This window comes from Drosophila yakuba, chromosome 2L (genome assembly GCF_016746365.2).
Source record: "Drosophila yakuba strain Tai18E2 chromosome 2L, Prin_Dyak_Tai18E2_2.1, whole genome shotgun sequence".
In the NCBI taxonomy this organism is placed as follows: domain Eukaryota; kingdom Metazoa; phylum Arthropoda; class Insecta; order Diptera; family Drosophilidae; genus Drosophila; species Drosophila yakuba.
The window spans coordinates 5,290,238-5,317,919 of NC_052527.2; the positions used below are offsets into that span (position 1 = coordinate 5,290,238).

At 43.6% G+C, this 27,682-nt stretch overlaps 3 protein-coding genes across 5 annotated transcripts in view; 2 read left to right on the forward strand and 1 right to left on the reverse strand.

The window, feature by feature from the left end:
- The first annotated feature begins 124 nt into the window (after positions 1–124).
- Positions 125–3,437, forward strand: LOC6526924. The gene is made up of 10 exons (XM_039371767.2): positions 125–329; positions 381–508; positions 562–952; positions 1,010–1,397; positions 1,457–1,665; positions 1,717–1,944; positions 2,004–2,140; positions 2,267–2,651; positions 2,707–3,094; positions 3,170–3,437. The coding sequence occupies exons 1-10, from the start codon at positions 159–161 to the stop codon at positions 3,361–3,363; spliced, it is 2,619 nt and encodes an 872-aa protein (XP_039227701.1). The 5' UTR covers positions 125–158; the 3' UTR covers positions 3,364–3,437.
- On the reverse strand, positions 3,354–27,416 carry LOC6526926 (myosin-VIIa). 2 transcript variants are annotated; one of them, XM_039371484.1, is made up of 10 exons: positions 27,357–27,416; positions 11,982–12,245; positions 10,800–11,921; positions 10,227–10,742; positions 9,100–10,122; positions 6,829–7,038; positions 6,477–6,775; positions 4,886–6,421; positions 4,712–4,835; positions 3,354–4,645 (listed from the first exon to the last, which is right to left on the reverse strand). In XM_039371484.1, exons 1-10 carry the CDS (start codon positions 27,381–27,383, stop codon positions 3,395–3,397), a joined length of 6,372 nt encoding a protein of 2,123 aa, XP_039227418.1. In that variant the 5' UTR covers positions 27,384–27,416; the 3' UTR covers positions 3,354–3,394. The 2 variants fall into 2 exon arrangements, with proteins under 2 accessions (XP_039227418.1, XP_002088024.2); XM_002087988.4 differs by lacking the exon at positions 27,357–27,416 and adding an exon at positions 13,960–14,178.
- LOC6526927 (slowpoke-binding protein) overlaps positions 17,596–27,682 on the forward strand; it is a 34,558-nt gene continuing 24,471 nt past the window's right edge. The window contains exons 1-2 of one of the 2 annotated variants that reach the window (XM_015198030.2): positions 17,596–17,677; positions 17,893–18,256. The gene's annotated coding sequence lies outside the window, so the exon portion shown is untranslated. Of the gene's footprint in view, positions 18,257–27,682 lie in introns of both variants that reach the window. The other variant, XM_015198027.2, reaches the window with a different exon arrangement.

Below are 27,682 nucleotides of genomic sequence, written 5' to 3' on the forward strand. Positions count from 1 at the left end.
AAACTGATAAGCCGATCAAAGCGGTTTTATAGATCGTTTAACAATTCGCTCCTGTGCTGCTATCTTTACAATCCAATTATGAAGCGATCGATTAGCGAACGTCTGGGTTTTTATTTGAATGAAATTGGTAGTCGGTTTCCGCATTCTCAGCGACAAGCATGACACTATATAGTTTAACTTTAGTCCTGGCACTGTTAGTCTTGGCTCAAGGAGCGAGTTTTGGCCAGGACGAAAGACTGCGCTATGACAACTACTCGGTGTACAAGGTCAAGTTTGAGACTCGAGAGCAGAGAAGTATCCTGAGGAAGCTTGCAGAGGATCGGGAAAATGTAAGTCAGTACAATCACATAGCTAAAGCAATTGTTTACCTTTTCATTCAGTTTAGGTTGTGGCATGAGGCCAAGGATGAGTTACACCTGATGCTAAGTCCAGGTGCTTTTGGCGAACTCGAGACTGAAATGCGGAAGACCAATGTCACGGCAGAGCTGTTTATCAGCAATGTGCAGGAGTGAGTAAGCTATTAGTTCTGAATGTACAAGAAATTCTAAGAGTCTTATTCAGGCTCATTGATTCGGAGGAAGCTGCCAACCTGAAAGCCAGCAGAGATGGATCCTTCGGTTGGACGAAGTACAATTCTCTAGCAGAGATCTATGCGTGGCTGGACGAAATACTAGCCGCTTATCCATCGGTAACAGAGAGTTTTGAAGTGGGTCAATCGTACGAGGGCCGCACCATCCGGGGCATTAAGATCTCTTACAAGTCGAATAATCCTGGAGTGCTTATTGAGTCCAATATACATGCAAGGGAGTGGATCACCTCCGCCACGGCCACTTGGCTGATCAACGAGTTCCTTACCTCCACGGACGAGTTAGTGAGAGATCTTGCCGAGAATCACGACTGGTACATAGTGCCAGTGCTGAATGTCGACGGTTTAGTGTATACTCACGAAAAGGTACTACCACATTTACTTATACTTGAGACGTGGCGTGTAAACACATATATTTTATAGGATCGCATGTGGCGAAAGACCCGTCAACCCTCCGACATTTCTAGTTGCATCGGAGTAGACCCCAACCGAAACTACGATTCGCATTGGATGGAGAACGAGGGAGCTTCCTCGGATCCCTGCGCCGAGGACTACGGTGGACCCAAGCCCTTTTCGGAGCCCGAAATCCTGGCCATGTCTGAGTTCGTAATCAGCATCAAGGACAAGGTCAATGTGTTGCTCGCGTTCCACTCGTACAGTCAGCTTTTGCTCTCTCCCTACGGACACACCAAAGAAGAGTTTCCGCCCAATTTCGATGACATGATGGAAGTGGCTAAAGCCTATGGAGATGCAGTTGAGAGCCTGCCCTATGGAACTGTCTACAGATACGGCTCAGCTGCCGGCATTCTCTGTGAGTTCTTGGATTATGGATTGTTATTGCATAGATACTAACTTTTATTACTCCTATAGATCCTGCGTCTGGAGCCACCATAGATTGGGCATACAATGAACAAGGGGTGCAGATATCGTACACCATTGAGTTCAGGGACACCGGTCGATATGGTTTCATCCTGCCCCCGGTGCACATTATCCCAAACGCCGAGGAGGCATTAATCGGAATTGCTGCCCTATTAGAAAAGTGTAAAGACCTGGGCTATCTCGCACTTAAGAGCACCTTGTAAGTGCTGGGGAAATTCAGTGTGCAATAAACCAATAAAGATTAACTGCAGATAATCACCGTGTTATGTTTCTTAAGCACGAGGCGGTCAGCAGAATTTCAGTCATTGCTCAAAATGCGTCTGCTTTGGTTGCTTGCCACGCTGGTGGCTCTAACAAGTGCTGGGATCCTTAAGGACTCGGCCAAAGAGCGTTATGATAACTTCAGGGTATACAAGCTCACCATACAAAACAAAATTCAATTGGCTGCGATCGAGAAAATTGGCGAGCTGACGAAGAAGGTTAGTTATTGACTGCCCCAGATCTGAGGAAATATACCACTAAATTCTTTGGTGTTTAGTACAACATTTGGAAGGAGTATGACGAGCGTAGTAAGCAGGTTGATATTATGGTTAGTCCTGGTGAACTAAACCATTTCCAGGAGCTGCTCAAATTCAATAACATCAGCAGCGAGCTTATGATCGAGAATGTCCAAGAGTAAGTAGTGGAATGCGACACCGCGTACGGGTTAATGCCACTCGAGTCGATAAGATCGCTCGATTAGCTAACCATTAGTGCGTGCTCACTGGGGCCCATAAAGTTAACGATCGGATCCCCATTTAGGCGTATCGACGAGGAAAAAGTCACGCCAACTGCAGATAGCGCCACCTTTGGCTGGACGAAGTACTATGAGCTGGAAGAGATTGAGGCCTGGCTGGACGAGATTCTGAAGGCATATCCCTCGGTAACCGAAGAGTTCATCGTTGGTACCTCCTACGAGGGGCGAACCATTCGAGGCATCAAGATCTCGCACAAAGCTGGCAATCCTGGCATTTTCATCGAGTCCAACATCCATGCCAGAGAGTGGATAACCTCGGCCAGTGCCACATGGTTCATCAATCAGCTGTTGACCTCAGAGGATGCCGATGTGCGGAATCTGGCCGATAACTACGATTGGCACATAATACCCGTATTCAATGTGGATGGCTTTGAGTACTCACACAGAAAGGTGAGTGGATGATGAGACCTATTTTATATATATTTAAAACACTATGTGATTACAGGATCGTATGTGGCGCAAGACACGTCAGCCACATGCCACGAATGCCTGCATTGGAGCTGATGCCAATAGGAACTTTGACTCCCATTGGCTGGAGAACAATGGAGCTTCTAGTAATCCCTGCAGTGAGACTTTTGCTGGGGATACCCCTGGATCTGAGCCCGAGGCCAAGGCCTTGGCTGAGTATCTGACCAAAATCCAGGACGAAATTAGTGTGTACATATCCTTCCACTCGTATGGACAGTACCTGCTCTCGCCCTACGGACACACCAAGGAGGAGTTCCCAGAAAACTATAATGATATTCTGACCATTGGCAAGGCCTTTGCCGATGCCATTGAAGCCCTGCCTTACGGAACTGTCTACCAGTATGGATCTACAGCTGATGTGCTTTGTAAGTATTGCAATTATCGAACTCGAACACATAATGCACTTGCAAGGATTACATAAATATGACGTCTTCATATAGATGTGGCCACTGGCACCTCCGTGGACTGGGTGTTCAACGAGCTGGGCAAGAAGATCGGCTACACAATCGAGTACCGTGATAAGGGACGTTATGGCTTTATCCTGCCACCAGTGCAGATCCTACCCAACTGTGAAGAGCTAATGGTTGGCATGCTGGCTTTGATTGAGAAGACCAAAGAGTTGGGTTACTTGTAAAGGCACGATTTATTTGTACCGCATGAATGGCTTATTCGTGTTCATTAAAATACCTCACATATGAGGCCAGCAAATCGTCCATTTTGTATCCTTGGGTGGTGCTGCACAGCAGCTTTGCGGCTCCGATCATGTTACCAAACCGAATGTGGAAGTGGTTCTTGCCCGAGCTCCAAATTCCCAACTGGGAGTACTCGTAGCTGCGAAGGATCTCCTTAGTAGGCGGATCCAGCAGATGAAAACCTGTGCTGTTGATGGCGATTAAAAGCGTTTCCGGCAGGGCATCGTCATTTTGTTGCTTCACCACAAAGAATGTGGAACCGAAGCAAGCGAAGTGGGCGAGCTCTTGGAGAAACAGCAGCTTGGCGTGGTCCTCGGTCAAATGATCGCGATGGATCTTAGGCAGAATCTGTTGCCTCCATTCGGCCACCGTTCGAAGCGGTATGAGGTCTTCAGGAACTAAACGTGGCAGCACCTCGGGCAGCCGCTGCAAGCTAACTTCATGATCCGCACTGTACACAAGAACTGCCAGACGCGAGGCCTGCTCGCAATCGATGGGATAGTAGCCCTTCAAGTATTTGTGCAGCTCTTGGGGATAGCTGAAGATCACATCTCCATTGAGGTCCTCGCCTGGATGGTTGTTCAACCACAACTTTCTCATAAAGTGCAGTTGGTAGTGGCCATCGGATATGGAGCGTATGGTCTTCTGCTGTCTTAGCCAGTAGATGAGTTGAGTGATGAAATCGAAAACAAACTCCTCCTCCGGCATTGCATAAACCCTGTCGCCTGTCTTCAAAAATATACTATAGCCCACAGGTGATTTGAGCTCCAATCTCTGGGCTATATCCGCAATGAGCTCTGCTCCCCGGGTGTGCGATTCAATCTCGAAGGCCTCCACAGTATCGTCGGGGAAATATATCTTGTGGTAGATGTGCAGGCAGCGCTGTTGAATTCCCTCAACCTCAATGAGATGTGGAGCCTGCTTTCGCTGGCCCTGGGCCAAGGATCGCTTCAGTCGCTTCAGACAGGCATCGGCGAGGGCGTCAGCACGCATGCGCAGTAGGATGATCAGCTCCCGCATGACCAAGACACTGGGAGCCACCAAGCCAGTGACCAGGTAAAGCAGGTCCCAGCCCCGCTTCTCGCTTTCACTGGAGGGATTATCGCTCAGTTGCTTCATCAGCTGGCAGTAGAGCTCGTCACACAGCAGCGGATGCTGCAGTGCTGGCTGGAAGATGAGGTCCGTGTTCACCGGCAGATTGCTCCTTGCTATGTCGCCCATGTACTAGATGTTTAGAACGTAGTGTTTATCAAACAACAAGATTTATCTTATATTTATTCCTTGTCCTACCTTAAGAATATGATGGTGCATAACCAATGCCTGCTGGAAAAGTGGCGGCACCTTAGCCACAGCTTTGAGCAGCGGAGCCTTCAGTGGCTCAGGCGAAAACGTTGATAGTGAAGCCTTATCGGAGCTATAAGAACATATGGTTATTTAAGTTGTATAGTTAGTTGTTATACTTACTCCAATGGCTCTCTAAACTGACTCTCAGCCAGCTGAGAGATGTTGTGTTGACGACGACGAGAGTAGGTGGCTCTTGGTGTTGGTTTCGGTGGCTCTGCAAAGCGACCCTCCCGGAGGATATCCTGAAGTTTTTCACTCGGCTTGGAGAGGGTGGCCAAAACGCGCACATTTCCGGCAGCAAACTGACCCCACTGGCCATTGACACAGCCCCTGTAGCAGTCTTGCGCATTGCCAGCCATTAACTGGGCACCTGTTACACCTGCCTCGAATTCGATGAGGTCACCGGGGGATAGCACAAGACAATCCTCTAGATCCCCCTGCACGACCTGATCGAGAGCTACTCCGTAGCTGGAACGCTGACGGAGATTATCCAGCATGTAGTTAATCACCTCGTTGGCATCCTGAGCTGCGCTGCACTGCAGCACAAAATTGACATGTTGGAAGGTCATAATATGCAGTTTGTCATTTGATTCCATGTGCACCTTCAGCAATTCGCTGAAACAACAGGAAGCCAGCACTTGTTCGGTTTCGTCGATGAGGAAGAGGCCAGTGGAATTGATGCCCAGCATAAGATCATCGCTCTGCAGTTTTGGTCCCTCTTTGCGAACCACTTCAAACAGTCGCGAGTGCCTCATAGGCCAGGAGAGATGAGCAAACAGACATATATCCTCCTTGGCTCTCTTTTGGGCCTCCAGAAGCAGGTCCTTCTGTTCTTCTTTGACATAGGAGCTCTTCTCGTAGGTGACAGCTATTAGGCGACTCCAGTTCTCAATGGCTCGCTCGCCGGGCGCTAGAAGATCGCTTGGAACAAAAGCAGTGATCTCCGATGGCTTCAATCGAAGGATGTCCCCGGGTCCATGCTCCACAAAGCAGGCCAGAGCGCACACCATTGCTATGTCCTTCTCGGAGCGACAGCGATACTCTCCGCACTTCAACCCGTTTAGGATTTGCTTGTATATTAGCTGGGTGGCCTTGGGGTCCACCGAGGGATCATACCAAGTGGCAAACATTTCCTTCCGCAGGTACAGCTTCCAAGGTGCATCCAGCTGGCGTTGCTCGCACTCCGAAATGGCATCAAGGACATGCTCCTGACCAGCGCCCAGCGGCATTAGCTTGCCATTCAATGACATCACCAATCCGAAGCCAAAGGTGTCGGTTAGTCCCATACCCTGACATAGTTGATGGACTGCCTCTCGGGCTGTGCTGGCCGCATCCACCTGCAATCTTCGCTGCTGACCATCCATCAGGTGAATGTCCAACTTAAGCGGCTGGCGACCACGGATTGCGTGGAGTTCGAACAAGGAGGGTGGCTGGCAGCGTGGTCCATTCACCAGAGTTCTCTCCAATCGCTGCAGGGAAGGAGTGGCCTGCAGTTGCGCTGTTCCCTGCTTCATGAAGCTGCGCAAGTGGGGCTCAAACTCTTGGCTGGGTGGAAAGCAGCTGAGGCACAGCGAAAGGAGCAACCATCCGCGGGAGTAGGAGCTCCGACTTGGGTTCAGATATAGCTGCTTGCAGATCTGGGCCAGGATTTCGTCTCTGCAATAAAGATCTTAACTTCGAAGGAAGATCTCAACTTAATATGGAAACATACCGTAAGCTGTTCTTTATTATGCCGTGACCTATGATGAAGTGGAGTTTCTCCAGGTGGCTGGTGGGAATGCTAAGCCAGTGTTGATAGAATTCCTGGGCTTCCTTTTCGCCGTTAGCCAAAGGCTTTGGGATGCGTCTTTGGGATTGACGTACAAATAAGCGAGGCTTATAAGAATCGGGAGTGTTCAACAGGCATGCCAAATCACTCATCAGATTTTCATTGTTGGATGAGTGAAGAGAAGGCGAGGAAACAACATCCGGCAAGTCGCCCATGAAGCGGAGTATAGTCAACCAAATGGCCTATAATTAAATGTAAATTGTACTCCTACATGTGCTTACCTTCCAGGACTTACCTTCGAGGCCATCTCATCCAGGGGCTGTTCATGTTTTAGCAAAGATTCCTTCAGAGGTTTTCTTTCGTGCTGCGCAGTGGCGCCACCACCGAAGTAAGTTGCCGCATATTTCAAGTAACTAAAGTCCGAGGTGTCGATGTTATTCGGCACCGATTTGGGTAGGCGTATGGTATCTCCAGAGGAGAGGTTGTTGAGTTTCCTCAGCGCTGCCTGCAAATAGTATATAGAAGTGCGTTTATTTACAGGGTAAACAAAGTTTGAAACACCAAAGAATCACTCTCCCTACTCTCGATCTCTTATACCTGTTTATAATACTGCCGTATTAATTATTTCGACACCTGTAATCTGAGTGCCACTTATCGAAGGTGCTTTACTCGTAAGCTTTTATAAATATCAACTGGTTGGTGAGGGAAGTGCGACCATTGGTAGTACTGGTATGCTGCACCCGAAGATATGCCAGCGCGATAAGGTCGGCGGCGATTATTTACGATCCCGTTTTATTTCATTTATCATTTGGTATTTGTTTTAAACTTCTGCCGCCACCTGATAGCGATTGGTGTTGGCCACGCTTTGAAAAACTCTGGACTCCGGGTCTCGCCGCGAAAATTTGTTTTGTCCCCATTTAGTTACTGACTAAAGACGACACGACATGGATCTGCGTTCTAAAAAAAATGGTTGGACGAGGAAAATTCTTTACATTTAAAATTTTGTTCAATAAAAAAAACACTTTGGTGCGGGTGGGCGCGGATGGTTTTATTTAAGTTTTCGTTACTTGCTTTGAGGTAAAGTATAAGCTAAATTTGATATTTTTGTAAAGGGAAAACCCTTAGGAAATTATCTTTCTAAAGGAAATATAAACGAAAAGGTAAGGAAATTGGCTCATAAATTAGCTTCCTGATAATCTCATTTTATGGTGTTATAAAAATGCTCCATAAAAGAAATAAAGATCTTTAGTGGTCCTCTTAAAATTGAAAAGACTCTAAATAGTCTTTGAATAAATACATTAAAATTAATGCAACAAATGTTTAATAAACCCTTGGTGACAATAAGCAAAATCACTTTGAAACAAAATGAATGTATTAACTTTCTATAAATAAAAATTAGGAAGCCTCCAGAACTTTATATAAAACAAGCCCTAATAAACAGGTAGGTTTAAGTACACAAAAATCGCAGAAATATAATCGCTTTGTGCCTATCTATTGAAAAAAATTAATTTATTCTAATCAAGATAGCGTTTAAATGCCCTTGTACGCCACTTGGACTATTCATGTCCATTGACAAATTTTAATAAGTAAGTACTGATGACTCAAGCTCACTCAGGTTTTTTTTCGAGTATAATGGTGAAAAGCAATCCGAAGGTGCGGATATGAGGTGGGACACTCACTGGACGTGGACATAAAGCACAAAAGCCGGATTGGGGAGTTCGAATTTACCCCATTACCATACAACCACAACCAACGCAGACGAGTAAACACACTAACGAAATGCGCATTAATGTCTATAGTTGCCTTAGAGAGTTTTATTTACAGTGTTTAATAAATATGATACATTTAGAAGTAGGGAAAATGTAACAAAACGCAATCACAAGCCAAGATATATGTGTTTATATACAAGCCGACATTTACTGCACTTAGGTATTAGATTTGTACATTAAAAAGGAACCCAAAAGGCGCCCCAAAATCAAAAGGATTGGTAAAATTTGAAGCCAAAGCTAATCTATGTCGTTGGACTGGACAAACTCTGGATGTGTGCTGATCAGTATGTTGGTACTTTTCGTTTGGAAATAAAGTTAAGTCGATAATATCGTATAGTCATTAAAGATATGTTATGTCGCCATTATCAATGAAAATATTTTTGTAATAGTTGGAAAATGTGGGAAAAGCTTTTTATCAAATATACATGCTCTTCTGACTGAAGTTTGTAAAAAAAATGATTTATTTACAGATTTGCGTGGATAATTGTAAGTTAGGAGCACTTTTAAAGACCTTAACCAATCGTACCGATCAGAAGCACCATTAAGAGTGTACACTGGCCAGCTCCAGCTGTAATAGTATTAGCCATGGCTACGAGTGTCTAGTTTGTTCGGATCTCTTCCAGTCCCAGCCTGATTCGCTACTAGAGGCGGGTCTGGTTGACAATCTTCCGAGGCGCCGCCTCATAATAGTTGACCGGGCGGGAAAGGAGCTTGGTGGGCACATCTCTGCGCAGGCGCAGTGCCTGCTCGAACATCATAGACTTCTCTTTGACATTCGGCCCCAGAGGACCACTCACATCGGGTTCGTCGTTTAGGAAGCGGAACACATCGTCCACCATTTGCTTGGAGGACTCCACATCAATGGTGGTGCCAGGACTCTCGGGTATCGTATTAATTCTGTTGGCGGCACTGGCCGGTCGAGTGGGTAGTGGTGCAGCTACTATCAATGTGGTGGGTGGTGGTGGCAGGGAGTTTCGGGCTTGCAGAGTTGGTGCCTTGGGAGCCTCTGGCTTCAAGGGCCGAGATCTCCTCTTCTGCTGCACTGCAGCCATGGCCAAGGCGTTGCGTGCGGCTGCCTCGGCCTTGAGTCTCTGCTCCTCCTGCAATCGTTTCTCCTGCTGCTCTCGTTGTTCTTTCTCCTGCTGCTCCTTCAGTTGCTGCAGTCTCAGCAGTTCCTCTGCTTCCTTCAGCTTGGCCAACTTGAGCAACTCCTCCTTCTTCAGCTGCTGCTGCTTTCGCCTCTCCAGCAACTTGTCCTGGAAGTCCTTGCGCACCAGATAGCCCCGACTCAGGGCCTGCAGCTTAATGGTTCGACATCTGACCATTGTGAACTTGGTGGTCAACTGCTGGGCAGCTATACAGGCTCCCAGGCGATGGAATCCCTGCCGCATTACCTGGTACTTACGCCGCTGCAGTCGACCCCGCCAATATCTCTGAACCGTAATGATGGCCTCGCGGTATCTCTTCAGATAACGTCGGAACAAGACCCGCCTGATACCGCGCTGAATGGTCACGATGCTCTTGAGCATCACCTGCGACCGCTGCAGTTCCAAACGGGCGTCGTCCTCGTCCCGCAGGAACAGCTTTGTCTTGCCATACTGGCGATCGGAATCGGCAGGCAGGGCAACCTCACAGATCTGCCGCGCCACCTTCCGGCAGTCACACTTCTCCAAAGGTCCCACCGGCGGCACCAGGAGGCGGTATCTCTCCACGAAGGCGCGGTAGGCGTGGCGGATTGGGTAGCCCGCCCTTCGAATGCGAGCCGTCTCCATCATGCCCGAGTAGCGCAACTGTCGCACACACAGCTCCTTGTCAAAGTTCTAAGGGAGAAGTACAAATAGTATATTAGTTTATAATAGGGTTAACAAATAATTATACAACATCCTTGAATAATGCTATTTGAAAACTATTATTCCACACTCACCTTTGGCTCCTTGTATTCATTGGGCTTGATGCAACGGATAAAGTAGGGATGTGCCTGCGACAAAGTGCGCATCAGCATGTCCAGCGAGTTCCTGAACTTCACGCACAAAGTGGGCTGCTTCTTGGCCGTATCCATGGGCATTTCGTGTGGGAATATGTCCACCAGAAACTTATTGGCAGATCGCTGAACCAGAGTCCTTAAATCTCCGCTGAATGAATCCCTGTTCTTTTCGAGGAAGCCCAGCGGATTGTACATTACGACGCCGGCATAATGACGAATGCCAAACAGAGAAGTTTGGGTGGTTTTTCCTTTCACGTAAATGGATCGATTACCATGCTGAACGTGGAGTTTTTCGAGCAGTGTTTGATCAGTGCCCTTGGGAAATTTGGACTCCTCGTCAATGAGGGACATCAGGTTCATGGGTTTCATGCCAATCAGATCCAGGATTTGCTGATTATCCTGGAACTCGATGTGCTGCCAGTTGATATGCTCGTTCTGGTACCCATCCTGCTCCATCTGTGGGAAACCTTTGGTTAGTAACTTTCAAACAACGTTTTTTTTTTGATTACTTACCTTGAAGATGTGTCCCACGAAAAATTGCTGTAGATTTTCGTTGGCATAGTTGATGCACAGCTGTTCAAAGCTGTTATTGTCAAAGTTCTCGAACCCGAAGATATCGAGAACACCTATGCTATTCATGGGCTGATCCACTTGTTTGTTTATGGTCTCATTGATTCTTCGCACAATGCGCACAAAAATGCCATCGTACAATGACTTAACAAAAGCATCGCGACCCTCAATAGCCGCTTCCTTGGACAAACTGGTGGTCACGTGCTCACCATGCACAAAGATCGTTCTTTGTGTCAGAGCGGCGTTAAGAGCAGATATGGGTATTCCCAGTAGTTGAGCCACTCTCTGCAGATTCGGTGTGTCGTCTATCTCAGCCGTTGCCAGATTGGCCACCTCGGTGGCGGTGAATCTAAGGTTGCCCAGGTGCAAAATAGCCGCCAATAAACTCAGAATGCTCCACACTTCCTCCGGCTTGAAGGAAAGCACCTTCATGGCCGCGCGGATGTCGGCAAAATCCTTGGCATCTCCTCTGCCGGGCAAAGTAAAGCATCCTCCTTGGGCCAAGTAATGGTACTGACTCGGCGATTGCTCCTGCAGCTTTAGGCGCTCTCTCTCCGGACCTGAAAGTCCCGCCAACATGCAGTAGAAAATGTGATAGTTGCGCTCATCGCGACTCTGGAAAACGATTCGGGATTTTTCCAGAAGATACTGTTGGATTCTAGCTCCCTGAATGGCGCCCTGTGGCGTGAATCTGATCTCGATGTACTTTCCGAACCTCGAAGAGTTGTCATTCCGCACAGTCTTGGCATTGCCAAAGGCCTCCATAATGGGATTGGCCTCTATAATCTGCTGCTCGATCCACGAGTGTTTGCCACTAATTGCGGCCAGATACTGAAGGATTAGCTTCGTGCTCTCCGTCTTCCCGGCACCCGACTCCCCGCTGATCACCACACACTGGTTCTCCTTAAGTCTTTGCAGTCTCTGAAAGGCATTGTCACTAATGGCGAAAATGTGAGGAGGTAGTTCAGCTAGCGACTTGTTTCGGTACAGCTGTATCTCGCGATTCGTGTAGATGGGCAGAATCTGGTAGGGATTGATGGCCACCAACATGGAGCCGGTGTATGTCTACAAATATTTATAGATAGTTAGCTAGGCAAGTTGTTAAGTAAATACTGGTAAACTCACATAAATTAATTGCTTGGCATATCGGTTCTGTAGGTTCCTCAGTATAGTGTACTCCTGTAGGTCGCCCAAAGTGATCATATCCTCCACATCCTCCTGGGAGGTGATATGCATGGCCTTCAGGACATCCCCCGCTGGCACCCAGAACTGTTTGTTCCGATCATCGCAAACCAGTGTCTGCGTTTTCTCCGTTCGCACAATTCGAGCCCCAAAGGGCACTGCGAATTCGCTGGTAGTATTCTGCGGCTTCACCCACACATACTCGCCCTGTACCGATGAAAACACAAAATAACAGAGATTAAAGTCATGGAATTAATTTAATTGCCATCAAAATCTAACATGCCCCATATCAACACAGAGGCAATTCAAAAACGTTTTATTGGTAACTGGTAGTGGGTCATATCTGCAGTGTAAATACTGATAAGAACTTATTACACAGCGGAGCGGAAAAAATTCCTCATTAGGAGTTTATAAATTTAAATTCGGTACTGTTCATAAAGTGAACAATAAATGCTGAAAACTATATAGAAGCTTATCTTAATATGACACATTTATTGGGGCAGAGATCAACGAACTTTCAACTTTATACTTTGACTATTACTTAACTTATAAACTTTGGAAAGAAAAATAGTGATATTCGATGCTTCAGTATATGGCTCCTAATTTCATAGATTTTAGAGCCCCGATAAGAAATCAGATAGATATCCAATGCGCTGTTAAGCAATTTACCCGGGGGACTCTTAAATATCCAATGAAATATAGATATAATTTATAGCTTTGCCACACCCAGGCGAATTTCAAAGACTTTGCTTTGTGAGCTTTATATAAATTGCTTTGGAAATAGGTGAATAAAATATGGGTAATGAAAGCAAACGGTAGCCAACATTTGCAAATAAAAGTAGTTGTTGCGAGGCGTTATCTTATCTATCGGCGGAATGCCGATACACAAAAGGTTTTATCGGTATTTCGGAATTAAACTGTGAACAGAATGAGACTACATGACATGAGAGCCAAACAAGTAATCATTGCCAAAAACTTGGGGGTCACCACGAAGTGCAGAAATTTTTCAAATACATTTAATCTACGTTAGCTAGGAAGTTTGATTTCTTGGCATCGATCTTCTACGACCTTGCTTATCTACCTCAAGATAAGATTAAAGACCAATAGAATAGGCCAAATCAGTTGATGTCACCCATTACCTATTTCCCCAAAATGACATGAGCACCTGCAATAAAAAATCGATCTCTTTGTAATTTAGAACTTTCCTTTCGCCATAAATACCAATCGAAAATCAGTCGCTCAGACTAAAGTGTTCGACCATGAGATCACCCCCTTCAACAATGAATCATAACTGCGAGTTATCATAAATATTTCAACAATTAGTCGGCTAATGGGTGTTTAATATAATTCTTAGTAGAACTAGAACATACAAACAAATAGAACTGATATGAACAACTTAATCAAGGGCAATGCATTCTAAGCAAAGCCGCTTAGAGTTTACTTTAGGCCAAAGGCTTTTATTGAGCTTTTTCCTATCTCTCTTCCTGGAGCGACTAAACTCAATCGATAATTGGCTTAGATTTCGATAAGACATTTGCTCTGCGAGGAAGTATGTGGCATTTATAGAGTGCTATTTTTGGTTGTATTCTGCAAATCAAACTCGAGACACATTTGAGCTCGTGACGGACACAATCTTTTGTTGGGCTACCTGCTCGTAAATACTTTATGCCCATAATCACAGGTATTACTACATTCCAATTAACACCACACGTGTAGGTGAGTGTAGGTGATAAGAGAAGGGAAGTTTAAAATTAAAATGAGACCCATGATGGGCATAAAGCGGAGTTGTGCCAAAGAAATGTGATAAAACGATTCGGTTATCATAGTAATTTTCTGATAACCAGAGCGAATGGATGGGAAAAACTGCCACGACAACCAGGAAGTCTAGCTATACGCATACGGTTTTAAGATTCGCACTTACATGTTGCCGCACAAATTCGGACATGGCTGGTTGTTTTTTTTTTTGTGCCTTTTTGGCCTGGCCAATTTCACTTCACCCCACTTCACAGACACACGCGCCGTCGACGGTTCCTAATTGGCAAATATTTGCCCAAAGATTTCGGTTCTGTTGCCACAGCCGTTTTTTAATCGAAGTTTTCTGTAGTTCTGTTCGGTTCGGAGTCTCGCAAACGTCTGGGCTCTGCTTAACGGGGCCCTCGAACGATTCGGCTGGCGTAGTGAGTATTGCCAACTGTTATCTCGCCTGATAATGAATATTGAATGCTTTTTGGCGTCCCTTATCGTCCCTGTCTCCATATGGCGGCGCTCTCAGCACACTATGAATTCGGCTTCCAAGGGATATGCCGTATGCTCACCATACCACATGCATTTTGCATACGTCATGATTAGCCGTATAATCGTGTATCTCGCAAATCGCTGCTTATCTAACCATCTAACAATGAGCTGCACATTGGCTTACATGCGAAAAACACCATAACTGACCCTGCCCATGAGTCATGTGATTGATCATGAGTGTTCCTAGCCCCGTGGATAACGCAAGCTAATAAAAATATAATGCAATCTGAAGTACCCAGCTATGAGGAGCTATGAGGAATGGCCAGAGTCGTTCTATTGCGATTGGGGGAAAGTACCAACATGTGGTATTAGAACTCATATCATGACCGTTTCGATTTGGCCTTAGCAGTTAACTTTCGTAAGGAATATGTTCTTAAGTTTTTTAGTTTAGTTTTGAATTAAAAAATATTGAGAGTATTTTAACTAAGATGTGAATTAAAATATAAATTACTCAAATAACATTTACTTTGGGTAAAAAGTGAATACTGTGTAGTTTGTTTTCCCTTTCTACATCAATGAATCTTTTTTTTATGGTTAACTCATTGTCTGACAATCAAATTGATTAATCAATTTCAAATTGTCAATGGCTTCGGTAATAAAGAAAATATAAAAATGTACTACGCAGTTCTTATTATTGATATAAATATCACAACCAGCTGTCTCTATGGAAAATAGCTTTCCAGAGAAAAAACAAACATTTCTGTGGAATCTCTCCCTTTCACCCCACGCGTTGTTTTCGATCCATAAATTTCGATTTCAACAAAGATTACAGAGTCCAATAGTTAACAATTGTTGAAATTCGTCATTCGTAACGCTGTTTGCCTATCGGTCGCAGCGACAGCGCTTGTCATCTACTTCGGTAATTTGTTAAGCGTTATAATCATAATTGAATGGGTTTGTTTATTCAGCAACTACTTGTGGCAAATAAACAAAATTTACTTCACCTGAAGTGCAAGTGCTGCGTAGTCCTTTTGTAAATAAAATGTATAGTCTTATTAATTCAATTGAATTTATCATATTTGTTAACGCATTAGCTCTCACGCAAATATTACTCATACGACATGTGGTCGCTTGCTTTTACGCCGTGCTCACTAAATACCAAAACTACAGAGTCTGCTTTTAAAGCAATTTCATTTTAGAACAGATTATCGAATGTATATTTAAGTACTCTACTAGCAGACTAGCGACTGGTGAGCCGTCAGACTGACTGGATTTCACATTTTTCTCGTTGATACTAAATTTTGGCCCCCTCCCTTGGCATTTCGTTTGGCCGCAACGTCATCGTTGTCAGTAGATTATTTTGACGATAAGCGAGGGAACAGCTTCAAGTGGCTGTAATAAATTGCAGGTGCCCATGGGGGCAGCATACGTATGGCACGTATGGCACGTGCCGGCGAAACTCATCGGAAGACGCGAGTATCTGCGGCATCTGGGGTGTGACTTTCCCGGGCGCAAAAGGATGTGGCTGCCAATCCAGCCAGCAGCAAGCACTAATCCCCCACGGCTTTTCTTCCTTTCGTAGCGATAGCGAGTCCTTGGCGGAATGCAACGAACCCACTTGCAAAGCTCGCGGGGAGAGGGGGCGAGAGTTGCGCCTTAAAAGCGCAATTAGGATTATCCTGCGAGTGTGCTTAGCAGGGGCAACATGCGGCCGAGCCGGGGCAGCTTAGCCAGCTGAGCGAACTCAGCTTTTGACCCAATTTCGGACGTCACTAATCCGTCGGCGGACAGAAGCAAAGAAAGAGCCCAAGGTGGCTTTGCACTGAGAATAAAATGAGGTGCTGTATATTACCAACAATTAAAATATGTATCAATACAAAGGTCATTAAATGTTCTTAAGAATGTAGTTGTTTAATTGCAAAATTTTAGGGAAGTTACTTGTACTGTCTACTACATTCCTCTAGAACTAGAATTCCAATTTCCAAAGGCGAACAAGCTATTACAAAAACTTGTAAAGTCTTTTATCTGCAGTTTGATTGTTCTCTCTGCATAGAAAAATTAAAGAAGGGCCGAAGATGACAGCAAAGACTTTTCACTTTCCTCTGACATTTCGCGGATTGCTGGTGGCGCATAAAAATTCAATTAAAGTCGGCGGCGGCTGGCCAAAGGACATGAACACAAGGCTGTGCGAGTGTGCCGTCATAAATTCCACGCCGATAACGCGGCGTATGCGCAATGTCGGCCAATTTGTTCTGTGTTGCCAGTTGCCAGTTGCGAGGTGAACCCCAAGCAATCATCGTCAGGCGAGCAATTTACAATGTTTGCCGTGTTCCTCAGATAGCAGCCTCGCATCTACCGCTGCACTCGCTCGCTGACACTGATAATTCAGTTGGCGATGTAACACTTCCACATCCCACCACCCCCCGCAAGACAACCAACCACCAAACCACCCAGCCACCCACTCTCGAACAAATTGTTGACCTATATTTCGGCATCAATGAAACGCGAGCAAAACGAGAACGGGGAAACAACAACAACTGCACCGCGCTTTTACTGCTATTGAGTAAGTTGAGTAAAAGCTCCTGGTAGCCGCTTCGCTGGAGAAAAGCTGTGTGGCCATCACTCTTTCTTGAACGGTGCTTTGCCAAAGCTTTGGGACTGGAAGGAAAAGCTCCCGCGTTCTCCTAATCAAAATAGTTACTACTTCCAGAGATAAGGATGTTCGCAGCTTTAAATGTGTTAACAACAATTTGATACACTGCCGCACTGAGGTAGATTTCCTAAATTAAAGGATATATAAAGTAAAGCTATGTAAATTGGAAAAAATTTAAATAGTTTTTTCTCAAAATTATTCCCAATAAAATTATTACTCTTACAGAGTTTTAAACAAGCTAACGCACGTTCTTGGAACGTGAAGTACGCACGTACTATTAAAAATGGTTGTTACAGTTTCTACAATGCGTACCATATCTTTAACATTTATATTCAAATTCTATGAAACGCTGCAAAATATAAGGGCAATATAGGGAAATCAATCAGCTGACGGGCATGAACCCGTTATCCAGAAGATACTATCAGATACTGGCGGCCGTCGAAGCTCCTGGAAGGGGCAATCAGCTGGACAAATCCAGAGAGAGTACCAGAGCGGAACAAGTGGCAGTGGAACAGGCGAAGCCACCGCAAAGGGAAAAAGGGTGTCAATGGAAGACGCACCACACAAATGGAACTTTTTGGACACTTTCTCTCTGTCTCTCGGCTTTCCACTCTCTTTTGGGAGGAATTTAAGGCGGCAAGCGGCTGGCAGCTGGCAGCTTTTCAATCCAGTTCGAGTCAACCAGCGGAGTGGACGTCTCCATTTCTCAGTGTAATTTTCAACCGTTTCTCTGGCGCGTCGCGAATAAAACGTTAGTGTTTCATTAAATTTTAAACAAATTTACATTTGAATTGAAAAACAAAGTCAAATTACCGATTAACAACAATTTGATTATGTACATGGGCGAATCGCATACGGCCGTCATTGGGAATGCCATCAATTATTTAAGGCATTTATTTTGATTCAGTTTCCTGGTGCTTTTGTTTGCTGGTTGTCCCACAAAAAAACAAATTGTTTGCCCTCCAGGAGCAACAACAACAACAACTGCGAGCGGAGAGAACAAAGAGCCGATGGACACCGAAAAATCCGAATAGGAAACATACCGAAGTCCAAAAAGCACCGAGCACCAAACACACCGAAATTCAGTCGCGTAAGGGCATCGCATCAGTTCGCACCGCATCGCATCTTCGAGATACATTCACATCTGTAAGATACAACCGCATCTTTGAGATACTCTCGCGAGTGCAAATTTCAGCGGCAATAAGTCAATTAAGCAAGCGAATCTCGAACCATCAATGAATTAGATAATCAAATACCGGAAAATAGGCAAGCCGAAAAGAGGAATTCTAAAAGCCAGCTCAAAGCTCCTCTCACCTTCTCCTGGTTACAGGTGAGTTCTGTGGTTGACACTGGAGGGAGGTGGTGGCCTTTTATGACCTATTTGAAAAGTGAAGGGCTTTAAATGCAATTATTCGGCAACCACAATGCGTATCTATGTGTTTTTGGGCCAGATCAAAGGCAGAAATAATTAAGACCTGTGAGGAATCTAATTGAGTTTGACTTAATTTCCCTCTTATTCGTTTTAAATGAGCATATGGTTGGTTAACTAAATATCTAACAAAGTATGTTGTTGGTTAAGTAACTTAAAGTAAGCTTGTTGAAATAGTAAAATAAATAGTCAAATACTTTGGAGTTCTTTGTAGATATTAGAATATATATGAATATCCCGACCGGTTTCTAGCTGAAAGCAGGATCCTTCAACCCTGTAGGAGGTCAACAACTTTTACTCAGAACTCTGCACAACTTTGGTTCAATTCTGATTGCAATTTGCCAGCGATTTAGTGCGTTTCTCGTTTTGTACAGCTGCATGAACTTCATGGGGGACTATGGATGCATATTACGCATACGCCCCATCTGCCAAAAGCAAGTGCATTAGGAGATGATGATTGTCAACGTTCAATGGAGCATCCATTGCCATTCTTTTCTCCAGTTCCCCATGCGGTAATTGCAGCGCCAACTGCACGAACTATTCCTAATGAGACAGTTAAATCGCCATCGTAAAACTAGAGTTCTGTACTCATTTATCCAACTGCGTCTACCATCATCTACCCTTGCTTATATTTTGGCGAAGAGAACCCTTGAGGAACGCGCTCGGATTGCTTTGAATGCCGCTGCGTTTCTTTCTCAATCTCAATTGGAATGCATTGCGCCCAAGGACATCGGCAGACGCAAAGGAGCAGGAAAATGGTCTTCTGGGTGGTTCGAAAGGAGGCCTTTTGCGTTAGCGGTACATTACTCAGTTTACTGCCGGATTATAGCCGTAAGCCGTTCGGAAGTTTCTCGAGGGGCTGGGATACTAAACGAGCAGACAGCTAATGTCCGTCCCTCCACATTTTACGAGAGAAAAAGCAGAGACAGAGCAACAGGATTTCCAAAAATAGACAATTTTCTTTTTTTTAACTCTCTCTTACTGGAGCGTAGGCAACCCAAACGAAATCAGTGAAAGTGGCATTGGCAGGAAATTCAATTGGGTTACTGTCTGGGAACAGACTTAAAAAACATTTTTTGGATAAAGCTGCAGTAAACCCTATTTTTGTTGGGATATATTATTATTTTTGTAAAATAATTCCTATTTTATTATGAATGTCCAAGAAAATATGAGATCTTTATTGAAAAACGTAATAAGAAGAAATAACTCAAAATGTAGTGACTATTATTTTAAACATTTGGATACCAAACAAAAACATTTCGCTTTCTTCCACCGGTTGTTGTCCTGTGTTAATCAGATAGAAAACGATTTGTTTTGTGGACATTTTTCTGTTAACGTTTCCCCAACTTTATTGTGTTTGTGCAAACATTTTTATTTGATTTCGACTTTTGCTTTTTCTTGCTTCCTTTTTCCCATTTCCTGATTCGATTTTCATGTTAATTTTGATCACTCGACTGAATAGATTTTCCTGCGGACGGAGATACGGAGATAACATTTAAGTGCGCCCAAGTGTCGCCTACAATATTTCCGAAATTTATGCTAATTATGCAAACGCCTCTGTTCGCACAGCAAACGCTGCGTATGCGTAATACTTTTGGCCATATTTTGCTTTGTTTTGACAAAGACAACAAAGGTCATGGGGTGTGTGAGGATAACAGGCGTCGAGATTTTCTTGGCGGTGATTCCAGAAATAGACAACTAAGTGAATCATGGATTCACTATCGAAAAAACTCGTATTTTGTTAGGACTCACATGAGTTTGTGTGGGGCAAGTCTAGATTCCAAAGCGCTTGATTTGACAGGGCAGTCATTACTCAGGCCAGACAATAAACCATCTTAACCCCTTTCCGCGCTCAACACCCTTAGAATTCAACGTGAACGTTTTCGTATCGACAAAATCGTATATATCTTCGCTGATTTATACGTTGTATTCCAGCCGAAATGTTTATTTTGAGCCTTTTTTGGAGTGCCAGAGAATTAGTTCATCCTTCCATGTTGGCCACGCCCCATCGCTCAGTCCGCCCCTTTGTCCAGGATTTGTTTTGTGTGTTGCTTTCAATTTGTTTGTTTATTTCACTTTTCGAAAAAGGTCAAAGTTGGCCACATTTTGTTTCACATTCGCTTTGGGCTTTCACCCATGTGTGTTTTTGTGTGGGTCGGTGGGCGTTGTGGGTGGGCGTGGCTTTTGAAATTTTGTTTATGTGCTTTTCTGACATTCATTAAAAGTCCAGCGAGCGACGGAAAGTTTGAAGAGATTATCGACTAGGGCAGACATAATATTTATGGGCTCGCTGGAAAGGTCAGGGTTTGACCTTTGCCTACCCCAAAAAAGTGGTTTCATTGCTGTCCCAATTTAACAAACGACAATAACACATGATCTGCGATAAGAAAATTGAAATCAAAGACAGTCCCACAAAGGAAAACCTGGGGGTGATATCCTGGAGGACGGGGTTTGACATTTTACAAATGCCAGCAATAAAATTAACTTAAATAACGTTTATTCTGCGCATCGAGTTTCAGCCAGGCGGGGGTTTCTATATTCAAAGGCGGTGGGGGCAAAAAGTCGAGGCAGCCTTGTGATGGTAAATGACTTTGACAAGCAGCGGAAAATTGTGGGAGTGAGGAAAATTCTGGATTGTGTGAGCTGCTGGTGAATACTCTTGGAAAAGTTAAGTGCTAGCGGATAATTCTTTTAAAGATTCCCAAAAGTTTGCATACCAATCAGAACAGTATTTAGTTTAAACTGTTTGCATATCAGGTGGCTAAAAAAGTAATGGGTAAAAAATTATAATAAATATTATACTAATTTTCACAATTAACCATACAGCTGATACTTAAAATAGTAATTCTAACTAATGTGTAATTTTAATCTAATATATATATTTTATGATGATCGCATTTATCTCTTCTTTAGAGTGCTTGTTTAATGCATCTTTAAAAACAGATGGAGAGAGCTCTTATCGATATGACAGTTCCTCCTGTGGGTATGAGTCACTATGATATTAAAAGCAACTCTCACCCCTTTTTCCATAACGTCATAAATCGGGGAATATGCAAATATTGCTCGTATCGATATATTGACAGCACACGGCAATATAATTCTAGTTTATAACCCGCACTCACTTCAAATTTGCAACATCAGCAGAATGAATAAAAAGGAAGAAAGCAGTAAATTTTTATCCCCCTTCAAAGGACAACTAATTATAAAGTTTCCCAATGAGTTTTGTTTAAGTTGACTAGGTTTTATCTAACCGCAAAGTTTTGTTTCGAGTTGGGCTTTGCTTTTTGTTTATTATCAAGCTCTGATGAGTTGGTAACATTATGATGGCTTTCTAATAATTGAAATCCGTAATAATAGTGAAAGTGGATTTTGAACTCCGTGAAATTAATCGTCTTTTTTTTTTTCCCCGAATGAACAATTAAGGATTCAATTAACAATCAATTTGCATAACAAACGAGCAGACCCACGCATCAAAGTAAACAATTAAATGTATATGTACGTGTGTTAATGTATTTAATTTAATGACCGTAACCACGCATACAGCGTACAATCCTTTGTGCAGAGAGTGCTGGGTGTTGATCCATTCGACATGCGAGCAACAACTTCCGTTTCCGCTGCTCGAAGCTGAAACACAAATCATATTTCCGCTTTGCATTGGCAGGCCCCAAATACAACGAGGTGCGACCAGGTAAATGGTACAAATTTGCTGCCAATCGCGACTAATTGCCAGCCACACATAAATACCAACGCACATACCAACACACATGTGCTGGTGGGTGTAATTTGGAAATTAAACATGGCGCTCGCATTTGAAATGCGCATTTCCGGTTCGCTCGTTTCGCCTCTGCACGGCGACAGTTTCATTTATTCATTAGCCCCACAATCGGGCTGCTGACCAGGCCAACTTTCCAGGGGTGAGAGTCCTACTTTGTCCTACTTTCCCCCATGCTGAAATGAATGCAAAGGAACGGGGGAAAGCGCAAAAAAACCCCAGCTCTCAACAGTCGCCGCTGCAGGTGGCAACTTTTCATGGTGGGAAACCGCGGGGTGCTGAAAAACGTAGTGCACGGCGAAAAAAGAAACCTTTAATTGATAATGATGCAAACTGGGGGTCATAACTTTGAATGAGACCAACGAACTTTTGTTTTGATTACAAAAAAACTATCTATAATTAAAGTTTAAATATAAAAAAATAGGTATGATGATTTTCTTAGAAATGGTAATGGGTTTACTAACATATTTTTGTGAAGCCTTAATTATCAAAATGCTGTTTACAATTTGTTTTTCGCCAGATTTGTTTCTCACAGTGTAGTGTTGTGGCAACGGCTGAGTTTAGCAGGTGAGCCGCACTTTGACGACATTATTACGACGTGCGGCTGCTGCTCCTGTCGCAGTTTTTGCTGCCATTGTTGTCCTGCCGTGTTGTCCTGCCATTGGCTTAACAGCTAATGGACTGAAATGGCTATTGTGGTTTCCTTTTCGGCCATTTTCTTTACACTCTATTTGATCTGCTTCCGTGGCCTCCTTCGGGTGGACCAACGTTTGTGATTTGTTTTTGGCTTAACCGGGATTCGCAGGCCGGCAATCATAATTAAATCGGTCAACAGTTCGGGGCCAGTTCTCAGAGGATACATCCACCTTTTTGAATGGAATTGAACCCACTTTTGTAAGAAACAAAAAGCAAGGGGCACAGAGATAGACAAAGCGAAACCAGGCAAAGCATCTCACACAAAGCAATCGCCTAAGGGGTTTTTCACCTGTGAGTCGCTTGCTCAGGTACGATATGGTATGGACCACAAACCGCAGTTTAGTATGCACCAGTACGAGCTCTTTCCATTGCCCACTTTGTCGTATTCAGGTCACACCCACATATACTAAGTGAAATAATAGTACACTTATCATCCAATTAAGCCTTTTGGTACCCTTCTATTCTAAATAATGTATGTGTTGCATTTAAGCCTTGAAATTGTCAAAGTAGATTACACATTATATGTTTGGTTATTTTTTAGACAAGAACACTTGAGTAGATTCACTCACTTTTCTCTCAGTGAGAAATGGGGATCCGCACCGAGTTTTCTCAATAAGCAAATGTCAAATTGTGGTCGCATGTTATGACCAAACCCCGTCCAGAGGGGATATGCAAATGAATTTGTGTGCGAATGCAAGTTTATTGTAATTTCTGGCATAATTACTTATCCAACAGAGATAATGGAAAGTAGAACACAGCTTGGGAGGACTCAAGTCAACCAGAGAGCACATCCATTTGCATAATCCTGAAGTTAGCTGAGTGAACGAGGACCGGAATTTGCGTTGGATTAGCAGGTGGTTCTAACTGAACTGAACATTTAAACGATCTGCAAATTCCCTAAAAGCTAGTACCAACTGCATTGTAATTGATATATTTAAACGAATACGTTTTGAGTACATTTTATATTCATGAACTCATCCGTTTAACCGATTGCGATTGAGAAGTTGATTCAGTCGGTAAAATGGAAACTGTATAAACATACTTTTGAATGGAATTCAGTTTGCAGAAAGCCAAGCGAATTGAGTCTGTTGGCGCTGATTTACTTCTCTTGAAATTTCCGCAGTTGACTTAACATCTTAGATTGGCATTAAAAATAATCCACATCCTTTTATTAAATCAATGCGGAGTATCCAACCACACTCAACTGTTGTTATTGGAAAGTGATAGGCGAGTAGAAAAAAAAAATTGGCCAACTTAAGCCCCAAAAAAATAGGTAAAGTACCCGGGGTCCGGATAATTCCGGCGAACAAGCAAAGCGGCCAAAATGACTGACAGCCACCGAGCTGGACAAAGAGTAATGCGGGAAAAGTCGGGACAATGTGAAGCAATTGAGGATGATTTAATTATGCAAAAGCAGCGTGGACAGCAGACGTGAGTCCACCGTGAACGGTCCTTTGCGCATCGTTTGCGAATAGAAAGGACACGGTCAGGACTCAGGACACAGGACACAGGTCCACTCATTAATCATTTATGCACAGTCTGAATATACGTGCTTGCGTCTGGCTGGATTCCTTATTAATTGGAAACGTTTCATTCACTCAAATCAAATGCTCAGAAAAAGCAATGTTCTCGGAATATTTTATTGAAACTTAGTAAATGTCGAAATTTTAATCACTGGCATCTCAGAATTCAACAGCACTTCCAACTTGTATAAAAAGCTTAAAGGTAAATGAAAATGAAAAGCTATTCATAGTTTGGTCACCATTTATAGCAAATTACTAATGATTGGGCAATATTATTGTATTGAGCTATAGCGAGCAATAATTAAACAAGTTGCTATCTTCAATTTATACTTAAATATGTATTTTAATTTGTATACATATTTCTTAGGATGCATTATGTCAGATGCTGATACACAAGTTGCTATTTTAAATGTATACACATTTCTTAGGACATTATATATCAGATGATGAAATACTACGACATATTTAATAGGCTCGTGGTTTAAAAAATCGCTGATTTCCGTTGGCAGACGTCAGATCTGACTGCTGCTGTAAGCCAGTTCAGACGTTGATTTGAGCCCATTTGCATCTCATCAGTTATCCGTCAGCAGCCAGATAACAATTATCCCATAGCCAGTTATAATTCCTCGCCGCGTACCAGAGCAATTTGTTCGACTGATTGCCGCGGAAACAAAAGGAGACTGACAACTGTCAACATCTCGGAATTGTGGAACGAATGTTGCTGCGGTTTTCGGTCATTATGGGGATTAATTGAGGCATTGTCTGCGGGTTGCTCGCTTTCCCTGGCCATCTGGAGCTTGGGGCATATGTCAATGACGTCAGCACTTTCTGCAATGATTTCCTGGGAAATTACACACCAACCCCCCAGCCAAGAGTGTGCGTTAATTAACTGCGAGCGAGGAGGGAAATGTGCCAACTGGCAGCCGGAATCGGTTAATTAATCTCTTTACCGGTAGGCAGCGAAACCGAAACCTAAACCGTTTCAGCGTTTTTGGTGGCACTTCCGAACTTCCGTTCTTGGCGGAAAAGGAAAATGTGTGTCAGGGCTGGAATGCTTAGGGGCGAGAGGAGGAGGATGGCAAAAAGTGTCCTTGGACAACATTCGCATGCAAAACATTTTCCAAAATGCGAGGCGACAGCAAGGCAAACATGGCCACAACATCGCTGATATCCTTCTTGGCACTATGAACTTATTCCCTGCTTTTTATGCCGGCTGTTCCGCAAGAAACTTTTCAATTTTGACAGAAAATAACGGCTGGCGAAGGATAAATCTTTCTTGGCTGGAAGGGATTTCTGTTTGTTCCGTGAAATAATAAAAACGTGTGAGCAACTCAAAGAGATTTCAGCTGAATTCAATTTTACTTGACGTCGCAAAAAAAAAAACGAAGACGTCTCACGGAAAAACAAACAAAACGTCAACAAGGACGTGGCAGCCAACCAGCAACGGATTCAGGATTCAGTGATGCACGTGGTTTTGGGGATTGAGAGGAGGTGTCTGCTGGGATAACATTTTAATAAAAATAAATTCGATCAACACTTTTATTTGATTCCTATCCACATGTGCGCAAATAAAGTTTTATTTTTTGTCATTTTTGCAAGTTTCGCCACAACATAACATAGACATAGTTAGTTATGTTTATTAGCAGCACAAAACTGCTTTATTTTAGCTCTGCGGCCATTTTTGGCAAAGTTATGGCCAAAACGCCGACTGAAAATATCAATTTTTTTACAATAATTTTTTTTTCGATTTTTTTATAAAAAATAATCCGTTTTTTTTCGATAGCAGTAAAAATAGTTGTCCAAATGTGGAATGCCATACCTCGTTGAATTCGTGACAAAATTCCCTATCGATCCATGTACATACATTGAAATGCTAATTTTTCGCCATTTTTCGCAAATTTTGATGATGGTACCCCTTATCGAAAATGCAAAAATTTGCCAAATTTTTTTTTTTTGAGAATCGAAAAAGTATGGATAGACATAGTTAGCTATGTTTATTAGCAGCACAAAACAGTCTTTATTTTAGCTATGCGCTCATTTTTGGTCAAGTTATGTCCAAAACGCCGATTGAAATAAGAAAGACAACAAGAACTTTTTCGAATTCTAGTTTAAGATTTAAAATTGATCGAAGGTGATAACACTTAACTAGAAAGCCACTTGACGTACTTCCACTTTTTACTTTTTAAGGATGACCTCTAAGCGCCACACACGTTCTCAAAAAACATTTCTTCGGATTGCAATCGCGATTTATGGTTAGTGCCTTCACCTGCAACGTCCCACTACGTTTACCATTACTATTATGGCTTTGTGCGAATGTCGTCGGGGTCGACTTCCTGGCTTCCTTGGCAATTACAAATGTCACCTTCCACATAAACACATTGTTGTGCAATCAAACAGACCGTAAATAACAGAAACCATCCGAATTTACGAGGCAGTTGGCCGCGGAGGGTGTTTCTGCACTTCCGTTGCAAGTCCGTCTTCGTTCGCCTTTATTACATCCGGTTCTGGGGAAGGGGAGGGTTGAAAGGTGAAAGACGAAAGAGGAAAGACGAAAGAGGAAAAGGTCGAACATGGCCAGGAAGTGCGGCAGGTGTACTCGCATCCACAGATGGTGGTCATGGACTCTGTGTCATTACCATCACCATCACATAGTTGGAACATTAAAAGCGCATTTCCAGTGAGTGGTCAATCCTGCGATCTGTCGAAACAAAAGTCAGAGTCGTGGACTATCGGTGAAAGCTTTTCCGACCGCTTTTCCCACCGCTTTTCCGACCGCTTTTCCTGCCCGTTATTTGACATTCGCCGCCTTCTGCACCCCTCTGCAATCAATTTTATTGATTTGAATTCGCATTTGATTGCACAGCAATTCGATCAGATTTCACTTTCTTTAATTGCGTTTCGCTTCAAATTTAATTTACAAACGCATAAGCACACTAACGTTCACTCAGATACGCAGATACACTCGAACACACCAAAAAACACAATTGAATAATGATAATTTCCCACGTACTTTTCGGGGCGAATAGCCGGCGTCCATTTTCTACGCCGACTTGTGCGGAACTGACCAACTATGTATATAGAGGCCCATGGCGAGATTTGTTTATTCGCTTGCCACATTATCTAGTTTTCCATGCCGTTGTTTGCCTTTCCTGCCAGTCGGCCGCTTTTCTTGGCCATTACCATTACCATTGCCATTGCCATTGCCAGTGCCGTTTGGCTGATCTGCGGAAATGGGAAAATGCGAGAGATGAGCCGAAAGAAATGGCAAATGCGATAGAATTAAATGTTAGGGAAACAGTTCGCAGCACATCTGGGCTGCATTCAAGTGTTCAATGA